The sequence below is a fragment of the Mustelus asterias genome, chromosome 13 (assembly GCF_964213995.1).
Source record: "Mustelus asterias chromosome 13, sMusAst1.hap1.1, whole genome shotgun sequence".
NCBI classification, from domain to species: domain Eukaryota; kingdom Metazoa; phylum Chordata; class Chondrichthyes; order Carcharhiniformes; family Triakidae; genus Mustelus; species Mustelus asterias.
Window position 1 is genome coordinate 77,145,985 of NC_135813.1, and position 12,894 is coordinate 77,158,878.

Consider the following 12,894-nt stretch of genomic DNA (forward strand, 5'->3'; position numbering starts at 1 on the left):
CAGCATCTGCAGTAGAGCATAGTAATATATACAACTCGAACAATTAGGATGATCGGCGAGCTGTTTGTGACAATAATTCAGCTCAGTTCACAAAGAGAGGACAAATAAATAGAAGTGAAATTAATTTTGATGCTGGTGAAGTCTATGTTAAGTATCAAAATAATCTAATTAAAACAGAAAATGCTGCAACTGCACAGCAGACAAGCTAGCATCTGGACGAGAATGCTGGTCTCCTCTCACGATAATTCTGTGTCCTTCCTGCAGTGTGCTCTGCATTGTTAAATACATCCCGTCATCCATTCCCCAGCATACTGGCTCAATATCCTTAACCTCTGGTGTAATGCCTCCCTTAGATTGTGTGGGATTTGGACTCTACACCAAACTCCAGGGTCAGAAACGTCTTATTGGTGAATAGACTCGTTGGCAAAAAGGACAACCACCTCTCTAGAATGCAAACTAACAAGGTTTATTAGACAACAAAGATTAATACTTAATGTTCCAGTAATCAAGGCAGAGCGTGATACACTGTCTTTCCCATGAATCTCAAGACTTTTGGGTCTTCTTGGCTCCTTGAGCCTAATCTCTTGAATCAGGACGTTCTTTGAAGTTTTAACTTAGTCAACTTAACTCTAGCATACATATAAACTCCTTTTTTAAGATTTCAACTCTTATTTCCCAGCCTACTATAACTGCATGTTTCACAGCTACTTGCTGAGTACTTCTCTCTGTCTCTCTCACTCTCTCTCGCTCTCTCGCTCTCTCTCTCGTTCCTGTCATTCCCTCTTTCCCTCTCTATCTTCTCTCTCCTCTGCCTCCCTTCTCTCTCTCCCCTTCTCTCCCTTTCTATCTCCTCTCTCCCTTTCTATCTCCTCTCTCCTTTTCTATCTCCTCTCTCTCCCGCTCCCCCTCTCTATCTCCTCTCTCTCTCTCTCTCATTCCACTTACTTTTCTGTAATGTTGAAAGCAACTTCCTGACAAAGGTTGTTCACTTTTACTTCAGACAATCACTTTAATACTGGATTCTAATATTGTTCTGGAATCTTGTGGCAATCTTCAATCTGTGACAATTAGATTAATCTCTTTGGAATTCTTACAGTAATCCCCAACCTACAACAATTACTTGTCGACTGGCAATGTCTGACGCAAGTACGAACCTCTTAGCACTAACTCTTAACTTTCTCTCCCAGCAAGAGCCCCCTTTGCATGTCCTGAAATTAATACTATTTTCTGACAAGTGCAAAGACCCCTGAAAGGTGTCCCTTTCAACCTCCCATTGAGTTATGACGATCCAAGTTCAGAATCCAGTAAATTGCAAAGTGTCAATTGACAACGCAGGATGCTAACTGTCCTGACCATCCATCTTACTTGGAAAAGGACTTTGGACTTGGTAACAAAGGTCACATGGGTGAGAAAGTGATGTTTGTTGCTTGTTTTTAAAACAGCAAGAATCCGCTCTGTAAAGACAGACCCTCAGGAAGGCATTGAACCAGCTGCAGTCAATGTAATAAACAGCAATACCTTGAAAGTGCGAGAAGAACTCTCCCTATTTTGTTCCAACTTCAAGTTTACCTGAGAACCAACCTTCTGGAAATTCAACTGAAGCCTCACAATGTTCTGAGAGACCTCTATTTGCAAGAGCTTTACTTCAACTCAAAGCACCAGCTCATCTAAGAAAGTGCAGGCCTTCCATGAAAGAGAAACTGAGACAATTGTAGGTTGGAATTGTAATTTTTTCTTCATCTGTATTTGAGCTTTGTGTGAGTGATAGCGTGTGCAGGATGAGTGAGTGAAACAGCGTTCCCGTCCCACCCGCCACGGGAATCGTAGTGGGCGGGGGGTGGGGGGGGGTGGTGGTGATGGACCATTGCAAAGGTCTGCTGACCTCGGACGGGGTTTTCTGGTTTTGGGGTGAGCGCGGCCGGAAACTCCCACCCTTAGTCTTCAGTCTTCAGTTACCAACAGACTTGCTTTGTGTTTTCAATATTTTGGCTTTATTTCAGATTCCTAGTATTTGCAGATGTCCATATTTGAGTTGGCAGCAGACCAGTAAAGTAATCAGAAAAGAAAACCAGACTGCTTCTGTTTTTTACCATTTTTATTTTAAAACTAGGCATATAATTGCATGGAAGTGTAATTTAAGTGCAAAATCTAAAAGCAGGCTTTAAGTCTCGTCTTGAAATCGCACAAAGCATTTTCCTGGTACTTGAGCAGCAGAAAACAATCTCCAAAGTTCTCTAATGTGTCATCATGTTTTGATTTGGGTTCTTGTGATTTCATGCAACTTGTGTGTAAGCAGGGCCTCCTTGGGGATGAGTTTTAACCATGGGAGATTGGGATTTAGCTTATCCTCTCCTGCAGATTCAACAATTTGATACATGAGCCAGAGATAGAGTCATAGAGGTTTACAGCAAGGAAACAGGCCCTTCGGCCCAACTTGTCCATGCCGCCCTTTTGTTTTAAACCCCTAAGCTAATCCCAATTGCCTGCATTTGGCCCATAATCCCTCAATACCCATTTTACCCATGTAACTGTCTGAATGCTTTTTAAAAGACAAAATTCTACCCGCCTCCATCAATACCTCTGACAGCTTGTTCCAGGCACTCAGCACCCCCTGTGTGAAAAAATTCCCCCTCTGGACACATTTGTATCTCTCCTCTCTCACCTTAAACCTATGCCCTCTAGTTTTAGACTCCCCTACCTTTGGGAAAAGATATTGACTATCGAGCTGATCTGTGCCCCTCATTATTTTATAGACCTCTGTAAGATCACCTCTCAGCCTTCTATGCTCCAGAGAAATAAGTTCCAGTCTATCCAGCCTCTCCTCATAACTCAAACCATCAAGTCCCGGTAGCATCCTAGGGAATCTTTTCTGCACTCTTTCTAATTTAATAATATCCTTTCTATAATAGGGTGACCAGAACTGTACACAGTATTCCAAGTGTGGCCTTACCAATGTCTTGTACAACTTCAACAAGATATCGCAACTCCTGTATTCAATGTTATGACCAATGAAACCAAGCATGCTGAATGCCTTCTTCACCACTCTGTCCACCTGTGACTCCATTATCAAGGAGCTATGAACATGTACCCCTAGATCTCTAAGTTCTGTAACTCTCTTCAATTCCCTACCATTAACTGAGTAAGTGCTGCCCTGGTTCAATCTACCAAAATGCATCACCTCGCATTTATCTAAATTAAACTCCATCTGCCATTCGTCAGCCCACTGGCCCAATTGCTCAAGATCCCGTTGCAATCCTAGATAACCTTCTTCACTGTCCGCTATGCCACCAATCTTGATGTCATCCGCAAACTTACGAACCGTGCCTCATATATTCCCATCCAAATCATTAATATCAATGACAAATAACAGTGGACCCAGCACTGATCCCTGAGGCACACCGCTGGTCACAGGTTTCCAGTTTGATAAACAACCCTCTCCAACCACCCTCTGGCTTCTGTCATCCAGCCAATTTTGTATCCATTTAGGTACCTCACCCTGGATCCCATGAGATTTAACCTTATGCAACAACCTACCAAGTGGTACCTTGTCAAAGGCCTTGCTAAAGTCCATATAGACAACATCAACTGCACTGCCCTCATCTATCTTCTTGGTTACTCTTTCAAAAAACTCCATCAAATTTGTGAGACATGATTTTCCACTCACAAAGCCATGCTGACTGTCCCTAATCAGTCTTTGCATCTCTAAATGCTGTAGATCCTGTCTCTCAAAATACCATCCAACAACTTACCCACCACAGATGTGAGGCTCACTGGCCAGTAGTTCCCAGGCTTTTCCCTGCAGCCTTTTTACACAAAGGCACAACATTTGCCACTCTCCAATCTTCAGGCACCTCATCCGTGACTATCGATGATTCAAACATCTCTGCTAGGGGATCCGCAATTTCCTTCCTCGCCTCCCACAATGTCCTGGGATACACTTCATCAGGTCCTGGGGGTTTATCTACCTTGATGCACTTTAAGACTTTCAGCATCTCTTTCTCTATAATATGTACACTCCTCAAGACATCACTATTTATTTCCCCAAGTTCCCTAACATCCATGCTTTTCTCAACAGTAAATACTGATGAGAAATATTCATTTAGGATCTCACCCATCTCTTGTGGATCCGCACATAGGTGACCTTGTGCACACTGCAAACTTACTAACCATGCCCTCTATATTCTCAAGCAAATCATTAATATAAATGACAAATAACAATGGACCCAGCACCAATCCCTGAGGCACACCGCTGGTCACAGGCACAGGAATACTCTATTGTTACTGGGTTTGGCTGGTTCAGCATCAGTATTTGGAAGGATACCTGTCCCCACCCCTAATTAATTAATAGACAGATCTATTGTTCTTCAGATCAAACCTAAACGTCCAACCAGATTCATTGCAGACAGTGGATAAAAGCAAATTACTGCGGATGCTGGAATCTGAAACCAAAAGAGAAAATGCTGGAAAATCTCAGCAGGTCTGGCAGCATCTGTAAGGAGAGAAAAAGCTTTTCATGCACGCACAGAAGTGTACTGGCAGACTGAGGGCAGCAAACGTCGCCGTTGACATTCTGTGCATGTGCAGACCGGCTAACGGGAGATAGTGATAATTGTATTACTTTTGCTAAGGTTTATCCACGTCCAGATATAATGATCCCCCCTGCTGTCAGTTAGATCCAAGAATAAAATCATCTTATTGCTGGAGGCATTTCCCTTATTTCGAACTGTGGGAATTTAGATATATATAAATGGGCTGAGTTTAAAAAGTCAGGATTAAAGTAACGTATTGTGCAGCAATGTGATTTGTATTACGTTCTAGTGTGAAGCATAATGGATGTGCATATCATTGGGAGATTATCATATACGACAGCGCAGCAACCTTCTGTCTCGCACGGTGGATGGCTTGCACCATGGTCATCAACTCTGTGTTAATGCTAAACTATAGAATGACACCTCAACATTAACAATAGGGAGAGAAAATATACAGTATAATAATAACAACAGCTTAACAAAGTACTTTTATACTCAACTTATTGGAGTAAAATGTCTTATAACACTCCACAGCAGCGCTGTTAGGCAACATTTGATAATGAACCACGTAAGGAGATTTTACGGATGATGACCAAATCTTTGGTCAAAGAGATAGGCTTTAAGGAATGCCTTGGAGGAGACTGGAGCAGAGATGGTGAGGACTTAGCTGAAATTATGGCCACCACAGTAAGAACAGTTGAAATAGATGCACAGGAGGCTTGTAATGGGGGAGCACAGAGATTTCAAGGGTTGTAGGGCTGGAGGTGGTTACAATGATGGGGACGGGTGAGGCTATTCTTGAAAACAAGGATAGGAATTTTAAAATTGATGTATTATTGGACCAGGAGCCAATGAAGATCGGCGAGTAAAGGGTTGATGGGTGAAAATGACTTGCCGCGAGAGTTTTGGATCATCTCCGGTTTATGCAGATTGGAAGATGGGAGCACAGCCAAGTGTAGCTTGAAATAGTCAAGCTCTGATGTAACTGAAGCATGGATGAGGGTTTCAGATGATCTGAGGCAGGGACGAAGTCAGACAATGTTGTGGGGGTGGAAATAGACAGTCTTGGTGTTGGCGTGGAAATATGGTGGGAAACTGATTTTGAGTGAGAAAGGACACCAGGTTACGAAGATAGAATCATGTCCGTCCAATCAAATGCCTCCTCCTTTTTGACCCTTGAACAATGTCAGCCTGATACTCTGAACCTGCAGTACCTTACAATGGTTGTTCTTTGTTATTCTGTGAAGAATGGGAAAGAGAGTTGGGATAGGTACACCAGAGGTTCTTATGAATGGTTCTAATAGCAGCCTGTCATGTCCATACAGGAGGGCTTAATCATGCATTTCTTTACTACGGTCCTTGAGTCATTATGTATTTGGTCTATATTGTAGTTTGATTCTTGGCACAATCCTAAATAATTCAATGGATAAGAAAGACAGGGATTCAAAAGACTGATACTAACCTGAGCATGCAGAGAGGCAGTTAGTCACAGCAGTGTCTTTGATTGCTTGTCACATCTGATTTGACGATTATAGTGTATTGAAAGCTTTATCAAGCTATTAAGTGCATGTTGCTCTGCTACCTTCTGAGACCAACCCTAAGAATAACAGATCCAAGTGTTTCGCGTGGAGAATAGAAAATACCCATTAGAAAATTACAATATCAAAGTGTCCGGCAACAGGTTCATCTTAACGTCTGCTTTTGAAGAATTTTTTGCAATTGTTGGGTTGCGTAGATATGGAGGAAATGTTTACTCTGCCATGTGATTCAGTGATCTTGAAATTATTTTAATCAGGATGTTCTAATTTGATATAGGTCTGTTGACCTCAGGCGGAATTTTCCAGCCACGCTCGTCCCAAGACCGGAAACTCCCGTCTGAGGTCAACGGACCTTTGCATGGTCCGCCCCTTGCCCGCTACGATTCCCGTGGCGGGCAGGACAGCAAAATTCCGCTCAGTGCATCACTGAAACCTCCGAGTCAGTCCATTCCCTGACTATCTGCACGAAATCCTTGGGGGATGTTTTGATGTTTGTTTAATGCAGCAACATCATGAACCTGGATCTTGTAAATATGCAGTCTGTGAGGCCAGCAGGCATGCCAGGATTATGCCTACTGCTGCCCTCCAGCTGTGACCCTGCTGGAGTCTGCACCTGACATGCACAGGCTGGCACATGCCCACGTCATTGTGATCATATCAGCGATGTTAGTTGGCACTTTATAGTCAGGAAATTTGGCACTTGCCTGAACATCCCCTGCCCCAACCCTAATCCGGACAACACTGTAGACAACAAGAGTACCAGTACAAAAGAAAGTTCCCTCACTTTTTTTGGGACGTAGCAGGGCTGGGGGCAGGCACTGGGGAAGAGACCATTCATTGAATCCTATTACCCATATCTGGATGCCATTAGAGCTCATCTCCCTTGGTGTACTTTTTTCTTCATTCTTTCTAAGAGGGGAAAGAATTAATGGGAACCTTTTTACACAGAGGGTGGTACATATTGGAATGAGCCGCCGGAGGAAGTGGTTGAGGCAGGGACATTGACAACATTTAAAAAGCATTTGGACAGATACATGGATAGGAAAGGTTTAGAGGGATATGGGCAAGATGCAGGCAAATGGGGTTAGCTTAGATGGGCATCTTGGTCAGCATGGACCAGATTGGGCCGAAGGATCTGTCTCCATGCCATTGATTCTATGATTCTTTCATGGGAAGTAGGCGTCGCTGGCTGGGCCTGGCTTTGTTGCCCATCCTTATTGCCCCTTGAGCTGAGTGGCTTGCTTGGCCATTTCAGAGGGCAATTAAGAGTCAACCACATTAGTGTGGGTCTGGAGTAACATGTAGGCCAGACCAAGTAAAGATGACAGATTTCCTTCCCTAAAAGATATTAGTGAACCAAATGGGGTTTTATGACAATCAACAATGGTTTCATGGTCGCCATTAGATTTTTAATTCCAGATTTGTTATTAAATTCAAATTTCACCATCTGCTATGGTGGGATTCGAGCCCGGGAACCCAAAGTATTACCCTGGGTCTCTGGATTACTATACCAACATGCAACTGCCTTCCAGGCCATTTTAGATGGATCTGGGGGAGTTGGGAACTGCCAGTACAATGATCCCGATCCCCACTGCATTGGCCTTTTGTGGGATGGGCAGAAATTCTAATCCTTAAATTATTGACTGGAGACTCCAGCAGTCAGTGGGAGCCTTACACAACTAGGCAGCTGCCTTGTTCAGGTGGGTCCTACTGGAGTAGTGGTGGGAGACTAATGAAATTATCATATAAACGCAGGCCCATTTTGTTTATTAATACACTTCTACTGTCATGGCACCATGGCATGGTGACCAGAACAATCATTCCCTGATATAATTTGAGATATCTGCATCATACTGTCTCGACACATATCGTTGGAATATTTCAGGATTATCTGAATATTCATAGATCATCGAGTCCCTACAATGCAGAAGGAGGCCATTCAGCCCATCGAGTCTGCACCGACAACAATCCCACCCAGGCCCTATCCCTGTAACCCCACGTATTTACCCTGCTAATCCCCTGACACTAAGGTGTAACTTAGTGTGGCCACTCAACCGAACCCGGACATCTTTATCTGGGGAGCTTATTTTTGTGCAATGTGTATTCATAGTTTTAAGAAATATTAACAACGGTGTAAATAAGATTATTTTCCTTTCAGCAATCCTTTACGGAGTTCTGCTTAGAATCTTATTTAAAATAACAAAGGTATAAGTTCTTACATTTCCTGATCACAATTTTGAGGCCATGTTTGAAGATGTCCCGTTAATTAGTAGAGAATGCAAAGTTAATTCCGATATTAAATCCAGATTTGAAAAGCAAATGACTGCAATTATGGGAGGTGATTTCTTCTCCAATCCCAAATTGGTTTTGGATCGTTCCCTACATTTGAAAATCGTTATGAATGAAACCTTCTGTTATGACTTTAACGAGGTCTACGAGATGGACCTGTTAGAATATGAGCTCCCTAATTGAGACAGTTAAAGCTGGCCAATCCGGGAGCCCTCGCAGAGGTACTGGCAGCCAGGGTGTATACTCTGGATTGGGAAGTACCTGACTGAGCATTAATAATACTTGTCAATAAATCTGAACACCTTCCTTCCAGATTTGCTGTTTAAATCTGCATTTCCTAGACCTTGTACCACCAGCTAATGGTAACCATTTCCTTTGTCTGCCTTATCTAATCCTGTCATAATCTTGTACACACTTATCAGATCTCCTCTAACCTTCGTTGCTGTGATGAGAATAACCCCAGCCTCTCCAGCCTAATCTTGTAGCTAAGATCCCTCATCTCTGGAACCATTCTGCACTGGACTCTCACACCCGTCCTAAAATGTGGCTGCACTGCTCTAGTTGTGACCTAACTGGAGCTGTATAGAGGTCCAGAATAACTTTATATTTAATATCTCTATTAATGAAATCTCTATTTATGAAGCCCATGATCCCACATGCTTTGCTAATGACTCTCTAATTATCTCCTGCTGCCTTTAAAGATCGATACACATTAACCCTCAGGTTCCTTTGGTCCCTGCACATTTTTTTAGAACTCTGCCATTTAGTCTTGATTGCCTCTTCATATTCCTTCTGCCAAAATACTTCACCTTACAGTTCTCTGTCTTTAATTCCATCTGCCATGTGTCTGTCCATCCTGCGGGCTTAGACCCGTCCTGTTGCAGCCGAGTGGTATCATATCTTCGCTATCGGTCACACCTGATGAAGCAGGACATTGATGAAGCAGCTAAGATGGCTGCAACGAGGAGACCAGTGCACCCACGTGTTTTACCATTATATCTTTTTATACAGCCGGGAGTTTTATGGGGAGAAACCCGTGTGAGCAGTCATACTACTCGGGCGGCATGGTGGCACAGTGGTTAGCATTACTGCTTCACAGCGTCTGGGATCCAAGTTCGATTGCCGGCTTGGGTCACTGTCTATGCGGAGTTTGCACGTTCTCCCCATGTCTGCGTGGGCTTTCTCCAGGTGCTCCGGTTTCCTCCCACAGTCATAAAGAAGTGCTGGTTAGGTGCATTGGCCATGCTAAATTCTCCCTCAGTGTACCCAAACAGGCGCCGGAGTGTGGCGACTAGGGAATTTTTACAACAACTTCATTACAGTGTTAATGAAAACCTACTTGTGACATTAATAAATAAACTTTAGGAACTTTACTCAGAGTTGACTAGAAAACGACAGCACAGAAAAGGTGACTTGTGCACCCTGTCCCGAATAATTTGATGACCACAATCCGGGAGTGGTGGCTGAATTGAGGTCTGTCATAATGTTTTGAAGCCAGAAATCTTTTAATGGAAAATATTTTTGTCATGAAAAATGGCTTACTGAGAAATCACAGCATTTATCAAAGTGGTGAAGTCCTACAGATCATTAATCGCAGAGATTTTTTTCATTTAAAAAATAATTTAAAAGGATCAGCACAGATCTGTAAGTAAACCTGTCTTATTTTTTTCCTATTTAATGGAAGTGGGTTTTGTAAGCGGTAATCCTCTTCACTGGCTGTTCCTTCTGCACTCTGCCCAGACAACACAGCAGGTCCAAGAGACAGAGATAAAAATCTGCCCCATTATGTTTCAATGAAGACTAAAGACATTATCAGTGGGTCTGTTGGGCGGAAGAGGTTTACCTTTCTGTAACAATGTTTGAATTGTTTATTTAATTCAGTTAAAAGAACAGAATGTGTTTTTGTTCTCAGATCGTACAGGTTGTTCATATACAGACTGGCGTTTATATAGTGCCTTTCGCTACCTCAGGACACCCTGAAGCAGCTAATAAGAACAAAGAACAAAGAACAATACAGTACAGGAACAGGCCCTTCGGTCCTCCAAGCCCGTGCCGCTCCCTGGTCCAAACTAGACCATTCTTTTGTATCCCTCCATTCCCACTCCGTTCATATGGCTATCTAGATAAGTCTTAAACGTTCCCAGTGTGTCCGCCTCCACCACCTTGCCTGGCAGCGCATTCCAGGCCCCCACCACCCTCTGTGTAAAATATGTCCTTCTGATATCTGTGTTAAACCTCCCCCCCTTCACCTTGAACCTATGACCCCTCGTGAACGTCACCACCGACCTGGGGAAAAGCTTCCCACCGTTCACCCTATCTATGCCTTTCATAATTTTATGCACCTCTATTAAGTCTCCCCTCATCCTCCGTCTTTCCAGGGAGAACAACCCCAGTTTACCCAATCTCTCCTCATAACTAAGCCCCTCCATACTAGGCAACATCCTGATAAACCTCCTCTGTACTCTCTCCAAAGCCTCCACGTCCTTCTGGTAGTGTGGCGACCAGAACTGGGCGCAGTATTCCAAATGCGGCCGAACCAATGTTCTATACAACTGCAACATCAGACCCCAACTTTTATACTCTATGCCCCGTCCAGTAAAGGCAAGCATGCCATATGCTTTCTTCACCACCTTCTCCACCTGTGACGTCACCTTCAAGGATCTGTGGACTTGCACACCCAGGTCCCTCTGCATATCTACAACCTTTATGGTTCTGCCATTTATCATATAGCTCCTCCCTACATTATTTCTACCAAAATGCATCACTTCGCATTTATCAGAATTGAATTCCATCTGCCATTTCTTTGCCCAAATTTCCAGCCTATCTATATCCTGCTGTAGCTTCTGACAATGCTCCTCACTATCTGCAAGTCCTGCCAATTTTGTGTCGTCCGCAAACTTACTGATCACCCCAGTTACACCTTCTTCCAGATCGTTTATATAAATCACAAACAGCAGAGGTCCCAATACAGAGCCCTGCGGAACACCACTAGTCACAATAGTCACCACTAGTCACAATAAAGCACTTCTGAAATAGAGTCATAGAGGTTTACAGCACGGAAACAGGCCCTTCGGCCCAACTTGTCCATGCCGCCCAGTTTTTACCACTAAACTAGTCCCAATTGCCCACATTTGGCCCATATCCCTCCATACCCATCTTACGTATATAACTGTCCAAATGCTTTTTAAAAGACAAAATTATACCTGCCTCTACTACTGCCTCTGGCAGCTTGTTCCAGACACTCACCAGCCGCTGAGTGAAAAAATTGCCCCAACTTGACCCTTTTGTATCTCTCCCTTCTCACCTTAAACCTATGCCCTCTAGTTTTAGACTCCCCTACCTTTGGGAAAAGATGTTGACTCTCTACCTTATCTATGGCCCTCATTATTTCATAGACCTCTATAAGTAGTGACTGTTGCAATGCAGACAACACAGCAGGCAATTTGTGCTGAGCAAAGTTCTGGATTATCTGTTGGTTGAGGGGTAAATATCACCAGGGTACTTGGGAAAACTCCCTTGTTCTTCTTCGAATATACCATAGGTTCTCTTACATCAGGCTAATGGGACAGGGGGAGTAAATTGTTTATTTGATATAGTTAGCACTGTTGCTCCTTTGCTATAAAAATAAATTGCTTTGTTCCAGCGTGAAGAATTGTATCTTTGACACAGACATGTGTATTTGTGGCTTCCTGGGTGTGCATCATTGTATGAAAAGGGAGAGAGGAAAACACTAATTGAATACGCTGCCACGCAGCCGAATAAAATAAATCTTAAAAAGACAAAATGATGTTTTTTTGCTTTTACTGATGTCCCTGGAAACACTAAAGGGAGTCAATTCTTTGAGGTACTAAGCCAATTAGTAATTGCTAATGCAAGGGTGTTTCATCAGAAAGTGGCTGCGGAGAGTCCGTAACAATTCGATTTTCTTTACAGAGTTGACGGCGCTACTTATGAGATCCTGCAAATGGACTTTGAGATGGATAACTTCAGCAGTCTGTCGGTGACTCGTCGAATCATGTGGCAGGTGGAATATCCTGGGAGGACCTCGCAGGTCGACCAGGACAAAGCTGTGTCAGAGCTGCACGTCAGTCAGAGAGATATAACAAAGATCGTACCCCTCGCTATGGTAAGAGACTTCGCACTGGAACTGCTTGCCTTTGCTAGAAATTGTTTTATGTTACGGCTGACGAGTGATTTGAAACACAGCACGTTCATCCATACACGCTGATGATTTATTTTCTTGCATTTAAACCTTGGGATGCAAAGAATTCTATGTTGGGGCATTCTTCAGTGTTACATCCTATTTATATTTGTTTCATCCCGATCCTGAGATGAGACGGTGATGTCTTACTGGACTTGAACTTGTGTCCAGATTCTGCCAATATGGAGGTCTCAGTAAAGGGGGTCTCATTGTTTAACTTGTGATTAAACTAGTCAAGGAAACTGTAACGAGACACTTGCATCAGGAATCAAGGATACTGTTTCAGTAAGTCTGACTCAATATACAATATCGTACGCAACTGTGAATTATCTCTGCA

The 12,894-nt window shown here is 43.2% G+C and overlaps 1 protein-coding gene across 1 annotated transcript in view; it reads left to right on the top strand.

Annotated features, from left to right (window-relative positions):
* LOC144502775 (transmembrane protein 132C-like) overlaps positions 1-12,894 on the top strand; it is a 1,024,516-nt gene that overhangs the window by 677,185 nt on the left and 334,437 nt on the right. Inside the window, exon 4 of the mRNA XM_078227043.1 lies at positions 12,290-12,482. Within this exon, the coding sequence (XP_078083169.1) occupies positions 12,290-12,482 (193 nt within the window). The remainder of the gene's footprint in view (positions 1-12,289; positions 12,483-12,894) is intronic.